This window comes from Neoarius graeffei, chromosome 4 (assembly GCF_027579695.1).
Source record: "Neoarius graeffei isolate fNeoGra1 chromosome 4, fNeoGra1.pri, whole genome shotgun sequence".
Taxonomy (NCBI): Eukaryota; Metazoa; Chordata; class Actinopteri; order Siluriformes; family Ariidae; genus Neoarius; species Neoarius graeffei.
The window spans coordinates 111,029,663-111,049,222 of NC_083572.1; the positions used below are offsets into that span (position 1 = coordinate 111,029,663).

General features: G+C 39.2%; 1 protein-coding gene across 1 annotated transcript in view; it reads left to right on the top strand.

Moving 5' to 3' along the window:
- LOC132885477 (gamma-aminobutyric acid receptor subunit gamma-3) overlaps positions 1-19,560 on the top strand; it is a 397,526-nt gene that overhangs the window by 298,149 nt on the left and 79,817 nt on the right. The window contains exon 4 of the mRNA XM_060920179.1: positions 3,313-3,395. Coding sequence (XP_060776162.1) covers positions 3,313-3,395 — 83 coding nt within the window. The remainder of the gene's footprint in view (positions 1-3,312; positions 3,396-19,560) is intronic.

Below are 19,560 nucleotides of genomic sequence, written 5' to 3' on the forward strand. Positions count from 1 at the left end.
TGGATGGGAGCATATGTTGCTCTAGAACCTGGATATACCTTTCAGCATTGATGGTGTCTTTCCAGATGTGTAAGCTGCCCATGCCACACGCACTAATGCAACCCCATACCATCAGAGATGCAGGCTTCTGAACTGAGCGCTGATAACAACTCGGGTCGTCCTTCTCCTCTTTAATCCGAATGACACGGCATCCCTGATTTCCATAAAGAACTTCAAATTTTGATTCGATAAATTTGTAAATTATTGCATTCTGTTTTTATTTACAATTTGTACTTTGTCCCAACTTTTTGGGAATCGGGGTTGTACAAATTGTAAATAAAAACGGAATGCAATAATTTACAAATCTCAAAAACTGATATTGTATTCACAATAGAACATAGACAACATATCAAATGTTGAAAGTGAGACATTTTGAAATTTCATGCCAAATATTGGCTCATTTGAAATTTCATGACAGCAACACATCTCAAAAAAGTTGGGACAGGGGCAATAAGAGGCTGGAAAAGTTAAAGGTACAAAAAAGGAACAGCTGGAGGACCAAATTGCAACTCATTAGGCCAATTGGCAATAGGTCATTAACATGACTGGGTATAAAAAGAGCATCTTGGAGTGGCAGCAGCTCTCAGAAGTAAAGATGGGAAGAGGATCACCAATCCCCCTAATTCTGCGCCGACAAATAGTGGAGCAATATCAGAAAGGAGTTCGACAGTGTAAAATTGCAAAGAGTTTGAACATATCATCATCTACAGTGCATAATATCATCAAAAGATTCAGAGAATCTGGAAGAATCTCTGTGCGTAAGGGTCAAGGCCGGAAAACCATACTGGGTGCCCGTGATCTTCGGGCCCTTAGACGGCACTGCATCACATACAGGCATGCTTCTGTATTGGAAATCACAAAATGGGCTCAGGAATATTTCCAGAGAACATTATCTGTGAACACAATTCACCGTGCCATCCGCCGTTGCCAGCTAAAACTCTATAGTTCAAAGAAGAAGCCGTATCTAAACATGATCCAGAAGCGCAGACGTCTTCTCTGGGCCAAGGCTCATTTAAAATGGACTGTGGCAAAGTGGAAAACTGTTCTGTGGTCAGACGAATCAAAATTTGAAGTTCTTTATGGAAATCAGGAACGCTGTGTCATTCGCACTAAAGAGGAGAAGGACGACCCGAGTTGTTATCAGCGCTCAGTTCAGAAGCCTGCATCTCTGATATAGGTGTAACACACAGACTTCTGAAACACTGAGAATTTTAAGATTTGACCAAAGTTCATTCAGCTATTTTCCGTAAACATTTATGGCCCATATGGAGTTTCAATTTCCTCTGGAACCGGTGTTCCGATCCTGTTGAAATTTTCATGTGTGTTTGCCATTTTAGAAACACCGAGTTTACACCACCTTCGTATTTGAAGCAGAAGAGCCGTCTTCTAGCTTCATTCAGATGCCTGGATAATGTGCACTCGGTCCCATGAAGCTCTCTCTCTCTGTGATTTGTTTAACTGTAGGGTATTAGGGAATCAAAATGTATAGTACTGGGTACATACAAGGATGTCTCAGTTTTACCCCTCGTGCAACATAATTGGGACCAATAGCATGACCAGGGATGTATAATCTTTCTGAGCAAAGACGAACAAGACAGTTGAGCTCTTTTATACGCCGTTTCTCATCACTAATCACGCAGAAATCGTTCATGTAGATCTTAAAGCTAGACGGCCTTTCGATTTCATAAAATCGGTGAAATTTAGTTCCGTCTGAAATGTGGTGATTGTGATATCTGTTTATTTCTGTAATATCTCACAAAATATCAGGCCATTCTGTGGCTGGGAAGTTATTTAATTTGAGGGGACTAAAGCAAATAATGTGCATGAAATCGCTCGCTTGGCGCAGTCAAGCAGACAGAGGAAGTCCGTGTGCGCATGCGCAGGTTTACCTTCTTCTTCTTTTGGGTTTTACGGCAGCTGGCATCCACAGTGTTGCATTACTGCCATCTACAGGTTTACCTTTGAGCGTGCACTGACAGTTCCATCATTCTGTCGCTAAACGAACAGCTGATCACACCGAGGTGCTCGCTGAGCGCCAATATTTATTAGTTTGGTCCTGCGTTTCTTTTCCTTCGTATATAACATAATGTCTTTTCTTCTTGCTTTCTTTCCATTACTGTAGTCGGTCTTTCACGTTTCATTCGCACACTCACGTCCTCCATTTTTCTCTCCTGTTTCAAATTTGTATCCCACAATGCCTTGCGTGAACGGGGAAAGCCCACCATGTGATGCATGATGTAGTATCTTGTATCGGGTCATGGTGAAGCAGGAAAAAATAGCGGAGAATTTAGGGCCATGTGAAGATAAATTCATTAATTGTTCTATTTTAAAAAAAAATAATAAAATTGGAAGTCTGTGATTTGAATTCAGGTCACTAAACAAAAATAATTGGGTGTCGGGAAAATTCTTTTTATGACCTACACTTGAAAAATCTGAAAGGCCGTCTACATTTAATATGTTTATGAAATTCAGAGATCATCGAGTCAGCCCTGATCTCGTTCTGGATATCTATGTTTTGTTTTGTTTTGTTTTTTCCAGGCAGATATGATCAGAATGCAGGGAAATCAACTTGTAACTTGGAACAGATTTCTGAGTACAACGGACTCTCATTACGAAGTCTTGCCAACTATCGAGTGCATGTTCTGAACCTGATTTATTATTATTTCTTTGACATTAACTCTTGCCTGAGTTTTGGATGATTTTTATTAATATTTCCCAGCATTATTGTTTCAGGTGAACATTTTTTTTTCTTTCATCTTTGCCTTGAATTTTGGAATTGTTAATAAACCCCATTCCCACGGATGCACACCACTTTCTGATCCAGTCTGAATCCGGAATCTTTTATCTGCTATCTTGCAGTGGGGAAGTGTGTGTGTGTGTGTGTGTGTGTGTGTGTGTGTGTGTGTGTGTGTGTGTGTGTGTTGACGCTTTGACATCTTTTACACGAGACGTTTCTTCTTAGAATTTTATAGCCTCGATGTTTTTGGAGTTTCCAAGCTAAAGAATTAATGCGCCTGCGCTTGCTTCTAGTTTTCTGCTTCAGTTGCTCAATTAATTATAACGGGCGAGAGTTTGGGAAAGCGCACTCGCAGTTATAATCCGCAGAGAACAGATCGTTATGTAATAAATTAGCAATGCTATAACGTGGGATTTAAGCCGTTTTAATTGAACATGAACATCTGTTCACAGAGTTGGCGTTTTATTGTACTTTTTTTCCACTCCTCTCCCTCCTATATTTAAATTTTTCTTGCTGGTGTCCGTGTTTTCTGACAGGCTCACTATAAACGCTGAGTGTCAGCTGCAGCTCCATAACTTCCCCATGGATGAACACTCCTGCCCACTCATCTTCTCCAGCTGTGAGTGTCTGCACACACACACACACACACACACACACACACACACACACACACACACACACACTGTAGATGTCTCAGAACCAGCAAGAGCAAGTCTACCCTTCACTGCCTGGCTTTTAAAGATAAATACCGTATATATCTGTATATTTTAACCCACTTATATTTTCTACTTCTATTCAGCCGACTTAAACGTGTTATAAGCGCTAATGGAATGGGATTAGTTCTCCTGATGTGGATATAATAATGGATAAGTGATCTCTGTATAAATGACAGAGATGGGCATGTGTCTGTATACTAAAGAAGAAAAATGCAAAGCCACTTTTCCTACAGCATACACTACCGTTCAAAAGTTTGGGGTCACCCAGACAATTTTGTGTTTTCCATGAAAAGTCACACTTTTATTTCCCACCATAAGTTGTAAAATGAATAGAAAATATAGTCGAGACATTTTTCTGGCCATTTTGAGCATTTAATCGACCCCACAAATGTGATGCTCCAGAAACTCAATCTGCTCAAAGGAAGGTCAGTTTTATAGCTTCTCTAAAGAGCTCAACTGTTTTCAGCTGTGCTAACATGATTGTACAAGGGTTTTCTAATCATCCATTAGCCTTCTGAGGCAATGAGCAAACACATTGTACCATTAGAACACTGGAGTGAGAGTTGCTGGAAATGGGCCTCTATACACCTATGGAGATATTGCACCAAAAACCACACATTTGCAGCTAGAATAGTCATTTACCACATTAGCAATGTATAGAGTGGATTTCTGATTAGTTTAAAGTGATCTTCGTTGAAAAGAACAGGGCTTTTCTTTCAAAAATAAGGACATTTCAAAGCGACCCCAAACTTTTGAACGGTAGTGTACTGTATGACATCATCTTTACTAATATGTCAATTCGGGTAGGAGGTATATAAAATCACCTGAAATTATTTCCAAAATCAGTTCATTGATCGTAACACTCATTGTGAAGTCTTGCGAACCACCGAGAGTAAGTTCCAACTCATGTCTGCGTTTTGTATTTTTTTTTAATGATTACTGATCAAGCCTTATTATGTTGTTTGTTTGTTTGTTTATTATTTTAATTTTGGGATTGTTAAAGGAAATGATCACTGAAAACTAATCAAATTCTAGTCACTATATCAATTCTCGGACAGTGATTCTGTAGTGTTTTTAGTGTGTCTAAAGTGGAATAAACATAGAGAAAATTACCGTATTTTCCGGACTATACGTCGCTCCGGAGTTTAAGTCGCATCAGCCAAAAAATGCATTATGAAGATGAAAAAAACATATATACGTCGCACCGGACTATAAGTCGCACTTTTTTGAAGGGTTATTCTATCCATAGAATGTGTGATTGTATCTGATAAGCGGCGCGTGGTTACTGCGCGACTGCATTGTTTATTTAATAAACGAACAGCTGAGCAGTGATAACGCGCCCTTTGCCCTGTAAGTAGCCTAGTCTGATTATTTTAAATATCTACTACTATCTTTAATACTATCACTATCGTTATTACTAATAGCCTATATTATTATTATAACTAATATTAGTAGCCTATTACTGATGCATTAATCAGTTTGCTTTTAGAATATTTTTACCGGTAGGGCTTATTATCGCCCCATGGCTCTTTCATCTGTGTTATTAAAGCTGTAGTCATCATCGAGGAGAGTCATTCTTCATTTTTGTCGAATTTTATTTCATTAAATCAGAGGTCAAGTAGGCTATAGGTATATCATCTCCAAAGACAACCGTCTAGTGAAAAAAAAACAACAACCGCTTTTAAATACCCTACTTAAATCCTTAAAAAGAGTAATTTAACTCATGTCTTGTGTGATCTGATCTCCAATGGTGAAATAAACCGGTTGTGATACGAGTAGTCTGTTATTTTAGAAGATAAATTTAATATATAATTTAATATATAGCCTAATAAAAATAATATTTTATAACACATCACGACATATTACTGTCTGTAACTGTTCGTCACTAAAGCGTTTTCTAAGATCATAATGTCTGATATTATTATTTTTTTTTTACACACACAATAAGCGCGTGTGCGTAAAGTTATAGTAAACCACCCCCCACCTTTTTTTTTTTTGAGTCACCGGACCCACCCACCTCCTGCGTTCCGGGACCTCCCACTTCACAAATTAAGCACTGCCTAAAATCATTACATAACTTATTTAAATAACTATAGCCCTATCATTAATAATAAAACACAGGTCAATCAAGTTTATCAAGCTGGCGATTTCACTCCAAATCAGCAAATCCATTGAATTCCTCATCCTCGGTGTCGCTTCTGAACAACTCTGCCTCCAGCGGCAGACGAAGCGCCGTTTCCTCTTCTTCTGCGTGGCTGTCGTCAGACTCAGCATCAGCTCCAGTTATTCCGCGGTGAAAAAAAAAAACATATATACGTCGCACCGGAGTATAAGTCGCATGGCTAGCCGAACCATGAAAAAAAGTGCGACTTATAGTCCGAAAAATACGGTAATTGCGAAGTCTTGCCAGTTGCCAAGCGTAAGTTCCGACTCAGGTCTGTGTTTCAGCCTTATTGTGTTGAGTGAACATTTATTTATTTACCAATTTATCTATCTATTTATTGATTATTTTAATTTTGGAATTGTTAAAGGAAATGATCACTGAAAACTAACCGAATTCTCGTCACCATATCCATTCTCGGACAGTGTTCCTGTGATGTGTCTAAAGTGGAATAAATGTAGAGAAAATGTGTAATTTATAAGGAACTCTTTTGTTCAACCGTCGCAGCCATCATAACGTCAGATCTGCTTCCTGTGGGAGTGCGCATGTATACACTGATCATGAAAGTGAGTGAGTGAGTGAGTGAGTGAGTGAGTGAGTGAGTGAGTGAGTGAGTGAGTGAGTGATAGGCCAGTTCAGGACGGATGTGTCAGAGTTGGAAAGGTGTCTCTGTCTCAAAAGCTCTAGGAGGAGTAGTAGTTCCAAAAAACGAGTGAACAGGAATAATAATAACTAGACTGCATTTCCGCAGAGAAAGTACAAAGTGTGCTTGGTGAGCTGCAGCAGAGGGACGCCAACAGGAACCGGATCAGACATGAGACCTCACGCTCTAAAACCTGTTTTAAATGGCTGAGCTCACAGCTTGATTGTGCTGATACAGCAAACGATTAACATCGAGCATGCTAACAGCTAGCATGCCAATATGCTAATGGTAGCATGCTAGCATTCTAACATCTAGCCTGCTAATATGCTAATGGTTAATGTGCTAATAGTTAGCATGCTAACATACTATGGCTAACATGCTAACTGTTAACATGCTAACAGCTAGAATGCTAACATGCCGAGGCTATCATGCTAACAGCTAAGATAATAACAGCTAGCATGCCAACATGCTAATGATTAACTGTTAGCATGTGGGTACCCTAATGGCTAACATGCTAACAGCTAGCATGCTAATATGCTAAGGCTAACAGTAACATATTACGGCTAACATGTTCACTGTTAGACTACGAGCAGAATATCGCTATCATGCTAACAGCTATCATGTTAACAAATAGGATGATAACAGCTAGCATGCCAACATGCTAATGATAAACATGTTAACAGCTAGCATGCTAATATGCTAATGTTTTTTGATTGATTGATTGATTGATTGATTCCGAACAGTAAAGAAGATATAAAAACAAACAAAAAAACCCAACAAAAAATAAAAAATGCAATCATCAAATCATCGTCATAAACAAACAGAATAGCGTAGCCACAAGGCAATAACGTAATAATGTTCGGAAAGGATTAGGAAGAAGTAAATAACTTATCAAATCCTAACCCTCTATACCACCGTTAATCAAACATCACTTTCCACCATAATAAACTATATATACAAAAGAAAACAAAATCAACAACAAAACATACCAACATACCAAGACATACCAACATGGTATAATATCGACCAAATCAAATCATATATGCAAATATTTATGGATATATACACACATACAATACATATATACAGTACATACATATACACATACCTATAACTATACACATCCATACGTACACAGACACTCATATCATAATTATGCTTATATATTATATACAATTATGCATATATATATATATATATATATATATATATATATATATATATATATATATATATATATATATATATCACGGGTGATTGCTCTAAGACAACGAGGGAGGCTCAGCCTCCTCTAAAAATGACGAACATCGTGTAGGGTGAATTGCGCTAGGCTTATGTTATAGCCGACCTTATAACATTGCTATTTCAGATCCAGAATCATAGAAATATATGTGCTCAACCCAACTACAGTGCGAAATCATTCCGTTATAACTTTCCCCAGTTCACCTAATGTGTGCGTGAGTTTTTCCCCCTCGTGACAGCGCGATGCAGCCCAGCCTCAGTGCACTTCAATGGCATTTGGGAGCTCTGCGCTTTTCAATCTCAAAATGCAAGACGGTTATTGGACAAATACTGCGAAAACGCCCGCCCACAGAGTCCCAGTCTCACAGTGGGAGGGACGTGGTAGTTTCCGTGAGGAGACTGGTGATTGGTGAAAGCAGCCGGATATTTTCTTTGATTGACAGCTCGTTTCAAATCTAGACAGGCAGCGGTGAATCTCAGTTCAGTCCCATGCGGATTCGCAAGTGCTGTGGTGTATTGTAAGAGATCAGCTTACATTTCGATTTCATTCATTACATACGGTTTCTACCAGCTTTTTTAGTTTGTATATATTTTCATTGTAAATAAAGTGTAAATATAGTGTTGTCAAGTTTGCTATCTTAGTTCCAGAAATGTCGTTTATTTGAGTGACTGAACTTGAGGGGGCTAGTCAGCTAGCAAGAAAGCTGCGCACGGATGCCAAGCATTGCTGATTTAATTTTGGCGAAGCCATTTGCCAGTCTTCCTTTCGAGGAAAAAATTAAAATTAAAGAGCAGGGTAGACCAACGCCTCAAATTGACTTGGTGAAAAAGGTAGGGAATAATACTCGTTCCTTTCAGCTCTCCTGGTACGAGAAAGTGAATTGGCTAACAGCAAGTGACCCACATCAACAACAGTAAATAGGCTACTTTAGTAATATGTCATGGATGGACCAAAAATATAGAATCTATTTAAAATGTTTATGCTGAATATATTATATTGGAATATATATTTTTCTGGATATGAATTAAACACAGCTACAATTTGGAAAACATTTTTAAACAAAAACACAGCCGAGAACATTTCACACTACAGACCTGGATTAAAAGTGAAGGGTTATCAAAATTGTCAATAAAACATTTCTCAGTCAAAATAAGTAAAATATAGGGAAAGTGTCATTGAATGAAATGTGTGGCACCCAGCTCTATGTTTGGCTCCCCAAGGTCAGTGCTTGTGCCTATTCCAGAACACTCTGCTGTTACTGCTGAGGTTCCTGACAAAGAGCTGCTTTCAATAATGATCAATTTTTAAACAACATGCCACAATTTTAAAATATAAAATGTTAAAATATACCCCTCCCCCCCAACACCACCATCATGTATATTGGACAGTAGGCTAATGGGCCAAAAGAACCTGTTATTTCACAGTTTGTGACCCTGCCAACAATCAGCCAGATCAGAGGCAAGAGTATGGGCAAAATTGATGTGTTTTTTTCTTTTTTCTTTTAAAATCTGGAAATATCGTAACCGACCAGCCTCCCCTGTTTGAAAGACTACCAGCCACCACTGATATATACACACACACACAAAAAAAAAAATACTCACTTTTTATATAATATATCCGAATGTACCCATACCCACATATATACACTTATATTATCAATAGAATGTTATTGTAATTCCTCCTCCCTATACCTCATAAACATCTGTTCCTTATACCTTTTTTTGAATTGGTTTATAGTTGTACATTTCATGAGCTACACATTCAAACTGTTCCATAGCTTTACTCCACAAATAGAAATACTGAACATTTTTAACGTTGTCCAAGCACTGCGAATTTTAAATTTCAGTTTCCCCCTAAAATTATAGCCCCCCTCTCTATCCGAGAACATTGTTTGGATATTCCTTGGTACTTTATAATTCCTTACTTTGTACATTACTAGGGCAGTTTTATATTCTATAATATCTCTGAATTTTAAACATTTTGAATTTAAGAATAGTGAATTAGTATGATCTCGGTAACCAGCACTATGAATTATTCTTATAGCTCTTTTTTGAAGTATAGTTATTGCATGAAGTGAACATTTATACGTATTTCCCCACACCACTGAGCAGTAATTTAAGTACGGTAAAACCAGGGAACAGTAAAGAATGTGGAGTGAATTATAGTCCAGGACATGCTTAGCTTTACTCAACACAGATATGCTTCTTGATAGTTTCATTAGTATGTATTTTATATGTGATTTCCAATTAATTCTATCATCTATTATTACCCCAAGAAATTTATTATTAGAAACCCTTTCAATATCAACACCATCTACCTGTACATTTATTGCCCTATTTATTTTATAATTATTAAATAACATGATTTTTGTTTTAGACAGATTTAATGATAATTTATTTCGATCAAACCAACTTTTTAACCTGCACAATTCTGAAGAGATTATGTTTTCTAACTCATGTAAATTTGTTCCAGAATAAAACATATTTATGTCATCTGCAAATAATACCATCTTAAATATATTTGATACACTGCACATATCATTTATATAAAGAATAAACAGTTTAGGACCCAATACTGACCCCTGAGGGACACCACAATCAATATTCAAACCAGTTGAGACAGAGTCACCCAACTTCACAAATTGTGTCCTGTTGCTCAAATAACTTTTTATCCAATTTAATACAACTCCCCTTATCCCATATTGTCCCATCTTATTAATTAATATATCATGATTAATAGTATCAAAAGCTTTTTGAAGATCAATAAATATCCCAGCGACATATTTCTTATCATCTATAGAGTTACTGATTTCTTCACTTGATTCCATTAGTGCCATCTCTGTTGATCTATTTGCTCTAAATCCAGATTGACCATCACTGAGTAGTTTGTGTTTTTCAATGAATTTATCTAATCTGTTATTGAATAGTTTTTCAAGAATTTTGGAGAATTGAGGAAGTAAAGAAACAGGTCTGTAATTTGTGAAGTTGTGTTTGTCCCCAGATTTATACAATGGAATTACTTTTGCTATTTTCATATTGCTTGGAAATGTACCGGTTTGAAATGACAAGTTACAGATGTGTGTTAATGGTTTAGAAATCCCCCCAATAATAGTTTTCACTAGTTTCATATCAATATCATTACAATCTGTGGATATTTTATTACTACATTTATTAACTATAGCAATAATTTCCTTCTCATCTATTGGTGTAAGAAACATAGAACAAGAATTCCTCTTTAAAATATTATCTATACAATCATCATTTGTTACCGGATCAGAGATATTTTGAGCTAATCTTGGTCCAACATTAACAAAAAAAAATTATTAAAACTATTAGCAACTACATCCATGTTATAATTTTCGATACCTTTGTCATTAAAGTATTTAGGGTAATGTATTTGTCCAGAGCCATCTTTAATAATACTATTTAATATATTCCATATTCCTTTAATATTATTTTTGTTATTATATATTAATTTACCATAATAATCCTTCCTACATCTCCTTATGATATTTGTTAGCTTGTTTTTATATTTTTTTATATTTATTTTCTGCCTCTTTGGTTCTTAATTTAATAAATTCTCTATATAGAGTGTTTTTCTTCTTACAGGCATTTTGTAATCCCTTAGTAATCCAAGGTTGGTCATTATAATTATGTTTTGTACTATATTGCTTCAGTGGGCAATTTTTATCATATAATAATTTGAATATACTTAAAAAGTTATCATATGCTCTATCAATGCTATTCTCTATATAAACTGATTCCCAGTCTTGTATTAATAAATCATTATTTAATGCAAACATGGCCTCCTCAGTCCTAACTCTTCTATACTTAAGTTTATGGTCTGTCACATTTCTCTTATGATTACAGTCATAAATTGTAAAAACTGGTAGATGATCACTAATATCATTGATTAATATTCCACTTCTAATGTTATTATCTATATCATTGGTAAATATATTATCTATTAAAGTAGCACTATGGTCAGTAATTCTGGTGGGTCTGGTGATTTTTGGGTGGAGACTCATACTGTACATGGTATTAATAAATTCCTCAGTCATACTGTGCTTATTAGGGTTCAACAGATCAATATTTGTATCCCCACAAATGAAGATAACTTTTTTATTATCTACTGTAAATGTCTTTTCTACCCAGTCCTTAAACGCCTCTATACTAGTTTCTGGCGCTCTATATATACAGCTCATTAATACATTTCTACTTTTTTCAATATTAATTTCGATTATTAAACATTCTAATAAGTTATCAATCACTGTTGTCATGCCATCTATTAACTTATAATTCAAATTACAGTCCACATACACCGCCACTCCTCCTCCACCTTTATTTTTCCTGTTTATAGAATTAAATTCATATCCAGCCAGTTGGAAATCCACTCCTTTCTCCAGGTCAATCCAGGTCTCCGATACGGCAATTACGCTGAATGGATGAGTAAACTGCCTTCAGTATTTCTTGATGTGTTTGAAGTTAGTGTCCATGCTTCTGCTGTTGAAGTGTATTATTGATCATTTCCCCACAGCCTCAGTGGACTGATTGTACTGTTCCTCTGTGTAATGGTGGCAATCGTCATTAATGGTTGAGAAAAAGTTATTGTCCGGGTCTGTGTCATTTTCTGTCTCCAATAGTTTATGGTCAGTGAATTCATGTGGTTTCAGTTCCAGGTTTTCATAATCAACAAGCAATTGCGTGAGCCGAGTAGCGTTCCGAGTAATGGATAAAGGAGTTATTTCGGTGTGTGTCATGGTTGAGTTTGGTGTAGTGTCACGTCGGTATTGATTACCGTACAGTCCCGATAGCATCACTGGTATTTGTCCAAGTCCTCGATGTTCCGTATGACCAGAACTCTCGCCTCCTCCGGTGTCCCGTTCAGCTTGATGAATACTTTGCAGTTGGTGATCCATGTAGATTGAATTTTGTTTTCTTTCTTCAGATGTCGTGCTTTTCCGGCGATGTCAGCACTGCGTTTTGTCAGGTGCTCGTTGATGTAGATGTTTGTCCCTTTCAGTTTCCTTGTTTCAGTAATGCAGCTTTATGTCTCCGGCTGATGAATCTCATGATAACGGCGGTGTTCTCCTGGTCTCTCCTGGGTAGAATGTGGCAGGCCTCGACGTTGTTGCAATCAATATCGATTCCTTTCGAGTGTAGGAATGCCGACACTTGTTGCTCCACGGAGTTGCTGCCCAGTTCGTCAGATTCTCCCTCCCTTGTCACTGCTTTTGCATATGACCGGGGTTTAATCTGAATCCCAGTGACGAGGAAACCGGAGCACCCGGAGGAAACCCACGCGGACACGGGGAGAACATGCAAACTCCACACAGAAAGGCCCTCGCCGGCCACGGGGCTCGAACCCAGGACCTTCTTGCTGTGAGGCGACGGCGCTAACCACTACACCACCGTGCCGCCCTTTATCAGTGTCTCAAATTAGCAAATCTTTATCAAATGCTTTATGCTGCATGTCATCCCAGATAGCAAAAGGGCGTTGATTCGACGGGGAATCATCGGCATGTTCTTCGACCATACGTTGTCGAATCATCGTGGATCACCGGCGTTGATTCAACACCGCTTTGCTCATACGAGTTTACGTTGAAACGACGTTGAAAAGTGGATGGTGGCCGACAGAGAATAGACCCCCTTTCACCCTTTATTCAACTACGGATTTCGGTTGATTTATAGTTTAATTTTCGGCGATGATTCATCCAACTTTACTTCCTGTTTTATGTACAACAGGAAGGCTACAAATTAAGCAAAACAGGCTAAATTAAATTAGCTAACAATAAAGCATCGGGGCTCTTGCCTAGGATGAACACACACATGCATACTTCAACCATGAAAGTGAAACTTAATTTATATCAATGTGCGTAGGCTACGTCCTGTTTAATGTACAACAGGATATAAAAATGCATGCAACAATGCACCTCTCCTAATGTTTGTCAAGCTATCTAATGAGGCATAACTTTTAACATTTATAAGGAACAGAACACACTTGAACAAGTTCTTAGAAACATTTTATGATTTATTTATAATTTATAATTGTGGCCTATTCCTCCTGCAGCGCAGACACCTGTACATGGAAACAGAAAAACATAACCAAAATTAATTTGATGCAGCATTGATAAAGAAAGTCAGCAGTAGTGGTCACTACAGAAGCGTTGGTAGCCTGGATAATCTTTAAAGTTCATGGCCGCGAGGCGCGACCCATGGCTACACAAAAGAACAGGTCAGCTTAAAACGACATGCGACCTAGGCCTACATGCTCGATTTAAACGCTAAGTTTTCACTCCAACGCTAAGTTTTCACTCCAACAAGACAACTACTTCGACTCGTTTTTCGATTGAATAATGCATCTGCATTGTTGTTGTTTCAAATGGATACTAGTTGAGGGAAATTTCTCCAACGCGTGATATGACTGAAGTTCATCATAACTTCTTAAACTGCTTGAAATTGGCTTCCAGTAAGCTACAGAATTGACTTTAAAGCATTGCTGCTGGTGTACAAATCTCTAAATGGTCCAGGGCCCAATTACCTCTCTGATATGTTGCAGTGGCCTAACCCAATCAGATCTACCAGATCGCAGCAGAAAAATTTACTATTAAAACCAGTTGTTAAAACAAAGTGTGGTGAAGCAGCTTTTAGCTACTATGCAGTACAGCTATGGAACCAACTGCCAGAGGACATTAAAAATGCTCCTGCTGTTGGCAGCTTCAAATCTAGGTTAAAGACCAAGCTGTTCTCAGACGCTTTCTGTTAAATAATTAATATTTTTACATTTTTTATAATCTTTACTTTCTCTGCATGTTTTAAATTTACTTTAACTTTATTCTATTTTATTCTGCTAGTTTTTTTTCCCTTTCTCTTTCTTTTTCTCCTTTTTCTTTTTGGCATTTTAATATTTTATTTCTACTATTGTTTAATTCTTATTTTCTTTTAATTCTTTTAATTAATTATTTTAGAATAAAGATAAAATTATTTTATGTAATTTTATTTCTCTATTGTTTACTGTTTTTGTTTTTACTTCTGTAAAGCACATTGAACTGCCATTGTGTATGAAATGTGCTATAGAAATAAACTTGCCTTGCCTTGCCTTGCCTTGAAATTGTATTCGAAATTCCCTTTATTAATAGTGACTGAATAATGGTACGTACCAGATGTCCAGGGATGAATGAAAATGTAGCGTGGTCCAGTGTTTTTCTCAATGTTGTTTCAATGGTCCAAGCGTAACAGCAGGCCGATCCACAAGAGAGTCGCGATCCAACCGAGTGGTGTGGGAGTTTCACGTGCACCCAGGTATATAACGAAAATGACGTCATCCAGTAAACAGCAGTGGTAATCGCACTGCATTATGGGACAATACCATAATGTTGAAAACTGGCCGGCAAAAGCGACGATGGTTCAACATCGTATATTCGACCTTCTCTGACGGTCGACAGATCAACCTTTACCCACGGTGATTCAACAGTGATAAATCGACCTTCTCCGACGGCGGAGAAATCGACGTTTCACGGCGCCGTTTCAGCGTTGATTTTCTGACTTACGACGGAAACCGACCATTCTGACCAAGAATCGGCGCCGTTTCAACGTCCCTCTGCTATCTGGGATGCCATCGTCCATATAGAATATAAAAACACTCCACCGCTAATTTTTACCGTACACGAGAAGCCGGAAGTAAAATGCTTTCAATAACGTGGAATCCAGCAGTGACGAGGAAACGATGATCCCGATTCAAAGCAGCGAAGCCGCAGGTTTAAAAGGCTAAAGGAGGTCTTGCGTGGATCCGTCTTCAGCGACTTCTACATCATCAATCCCGCAGCCTCATTTTGACTTTTCACGGTATCCCGATCGCGCTGCAGATGAATATGGCGGCGTACACGTATTTCGATCGATGCCCAAACTTAGCCCCATTTAAACGTGGAAATAATCAATACCCTTTCAGAATTACGACCTCAACTTCCTGCTACTTTGAATTACATGTCAGAGTGCGTAATTACAAGTCAATTTGTATTTTACGATTAATTTCCTTTAATAAACCTCATGCATGCAATCCTTCAAGCCGCCGCCCAGTTTACGTTTGAAGCACATGACCAGTCTGTATTCATGGACTTTTCATGGATCTGCTGGATTGAAACATTTTTAATCAGCAGCTGTAGAGAGAGAATATCTGTATAATCATCGTACGCTCTGTTACAAACGATGCACTCGTTACCAAAACCATTCCATAATTCATTATGTGATGGAAAAGTACGAGAATGCTCTTCAGCAGGCAACAGTTCCGTTTAATATCTTTGTTTAAAAGAGGACGTGTTGTACTTGGGGACGTTTGGGGCAAGCAATTATAGAAAACTAATTAACTTCAGGGCGATAACAATAACTCTTCTTCATCACACCAAGCAATTGTTGATCATTTTCACAAAGCAGCATGATGGTGAGTGATAATCAGGATAAGGATGTTTCTAGAATACAGTGTCTTGCAAAAGTATTCATCCCCTTTGGTGTTTGTCCTGTTTTGTCGCATTACAAGTTGGAATTAAAATGGATTTTGGGGGGATCTGGAAATCTGGAGTGTGCATATGTATTCACCCCCTTTCGTATGAAACCCCTAAATAAGAGCTGGTCCAACCAATTCACTTCATAAGTCACATCATTAGTTGACTAAGAGCCACCTGTGTGCAATCAAAGTGTCACATGATCTGTCACATGGTGTCTGTATAAATCAGCCTGTCCTGTAAGGACCCTGACTCTGCAACACGACTTACCAAGCAACATGAAAACCAAAGAGCCTCCAAACAGGTCAGAGACAAAGTTGTGGAGAAGTATAGATCAGGGTTGGGTTATAAAAAATATCCCAAACTTTGAATATCCCACGGAGCTCCATTAAACCCATTATAGCAAAATGGAAAGAATATAACACCACTACAAACCTGACAAGAGAAGGCCCCGCCCACCAAAACTCACAGACCGGGCAAGGAGGGCATTAATCAGAGATGCAACAAAGACATCAAAGATAACACTGAAGGAGCTGCAAAGATCCACAGCGGAGATGGGAGTATCTGTCCATAGGACCACTTTAAGCCGTACGCTCCACAGAGTGGGTGGAGCTTTATGGAAGAGTGACCAGAAAAAAGCCACATAAGAAAACACGTTTGGAGTTTGCCCAACAGCATGTGGCAGACTCCCCAAACACATGGAAGAAGATTCTCTGGTTAGATGAGACTGAAATTGATGTTTTTGGCCATCATGAGAAACGCCATGTGTGGTGCAAACCCAACACCCTGAGAACACCATTCCTACAGTGAAGCATGGTGGTGGCAGCATCATGCTGTGGGGATGTTTTTCATCTGCAGGGACAGGAAAGCTGGTCAGGACTGAAGGAAAGATGGATGGCACTAAATACAGGGCAATTCTGGAGGAAAACCTGTTTGAGTCAGCCAGAGGTTTGAGACTGGGATGAAAGTTCACGTTCCAGCAGGACAATGACTCTAAACATACTGCTAAAGCTACACTGGAGTGGTTTAAAGTGAAACATTTAAATATCTTGGAATGGCCTAGTCAAAGCCCAGACCTCAATCCAATTGAGAATCTGTGGCATAACTTGAAGATCGCTGTACACCAACGCAACCCATCTAACCTGAAGGAGTTGGAGCAGTTTTGCCTTGAGGAATGGGCAACAATCCCAGTGGCTAGATGTGCTAAGCTAATAGAGACATACCCCAAGAGACTTGCAACTAGAATTGCAAAAGGTGGCTCTACAAAGTATTGACTTGGGAGGGGGTGAATACTTATGCACACTCCAGATTTCTGCGTTTTTTTTTTTTTTTTATATCTTAATTGTTGCTTGTGTCACAATAAAACAACAATGTGCACCTTTAAAGTGGTCGGCATGTTGCGTAAATCAAATGGTGCTAACCCTCCAAAAATCCATTTTGATTCCAGCTTGTAACGTGACAAAACAGGACAAACACCAAGGGGGATGAATACTTTTGCAAGACACTGTATTTACAATGACACAAGTATTGATGAAACAGTTTTAATGTCTGATTTCTAAAAATAGCATCCCTGATTGGCCCGTAAGCTCCAGCAGAGTCTCAGGGAAGCTGTGCTGTTTTCGATAAACATCAAAAGAGCTACTGCATGAGAAAACACCAGGCTTGTTCTTGCCACTGAACCTGTCAAGACGACCCTCATTACACAGACACGGAGAAACACACGGATGCCTGACTGGGTCCAGCATCGTCTCTGGAGCTGAAAAAAAAAAAAAAAACTGCTAGACGATGACCTACAGCATTTCCTGAACCTGTCCGGAATACAGAAGAGTCGCTCTGTCTCTCAGAAAGAGAGAGAGAGCGAGAGAGAAGGAGAATGTTAAATGGTCCTTTAGACGCAGCAGCACCCTCATCCCTTGTTGACAGATTCTCATCTCCCAGGTGACGACCCCTTTTCTGAGAATACGCCACGTCCCGAGTGGTGCATTTTTAAATCAACGGTGAAATGTAAATGAAGGATAACATCCGCTTGTCTGGAAACTGTAAATCAGCTCTTCGTGTACAAGTATCCAAAACACAGTGAATGCATTCTGGCTAAATTGCTTAGAGCAGCGTGATCTCCATCCCGAGAGGAACGCCAGCCAAACAGATTGTTTTAATATTTCAAACATTACTGCAGAGCAAAATACTGTAGTTCTCAGAAACAGATTTGGGGAAGTAGAGATGCACAGTGCAGAATGTTGCGGGTTCAGGATCACTTTTAGCCAAGCTATTTAAATCTTCTTATAGCACGGCGGTGCAGAATTCTCATCTCCTGTGTTGATTCATTTCCTTATGGCAAGTTTAAATTAATGCACATCAATAGAAATGGAACTGCGGAAATAAATTTAAAAACGGTTCATTATTGGTTATGTCTAGCTCTTTTATTATCCTTCCATCATCTACAGCTGCTTATCCTCTGCAGGGTCACAGGTGAGCTGGATCCTATCCCAGGGTACACCCTGGACAAGTCGCCAGGTCATCACAGGGCTGACACATAGACACAGACAACCATTCACACTCACATTCACACCTACGCTCAATTTAGAGTCACCAGTTAACCTAACCTGCATGTCTTTGGACTGTGGGGGAAACCGGAGCACCCGGAGGAAACCCACGCGGACACGGGGAGAACATGCAAACTCCGCACAGAAAGGCCCTCGCCGGCCACGGGGCTCGAACCCGGACCTTCTTGCTGTGAGGCGACAATGCTAACCACTAGAGCATTATGCTGCCCCGCTTATTATAATTATTATTATTATTATTATGGGCGTCACGGTGGTGTAGTGGATAGCACGGTCGCCTCACAGCAAGAAGGTCCTGGGTTCGAGCCCCGTGGCCGGCGAGGGCCTTTCTGTGCGGAGTTTGCATGTTCTCCCCGTGTCCGCGTGGGTTTCCTCCGGGTGCTCCGTTTTCCCCCACAGTCCAAAGACATGCAGGTTAGGTTAACTGGTGACTCTAAATTGAGCGTAGGTGTGAATGTGAGTGTGAATGGTTGTCTGTGTCTATGTGTCAGCCCTGTGATGACCTGGCGACTTGTCCAGGGTGTACCCCGCCTTTCGCCCGTAGTCAGCTGGGATAGGATCCAGCTTGCCTGCGACCCTGTAGAACAGGATAAAGCGGCTACAGATAATGAGATGAGATGAGACTAGTAGTAGTAGTAGTAGTAGTAGAACTCTTGTAGTTACCAGAGGACCAGCCCCCCACTGTAACCCTCGCTATGTAATAGGTGAGGGGCCGAGGGCTACAGAAATGGAGGTCGGCGCCGGCTAATGCGCCATATGGTGTGGGAAGGACTTTAGACTTTTAATAGTAGTCACAGCAGCAGCTCATCCAGCCGACAGGCAATGAGTTTGTCATTATGTGTTGTCTGTCGTCCATCCAGCGTCGTCCATATTTCATGAAAATCGCTTCTTCTCTCTCAGTTCTTCACCGATTTTGATTCTTTCTGGCATGAAGGTAGGGGTACCTAGGGTGCATATAACTTC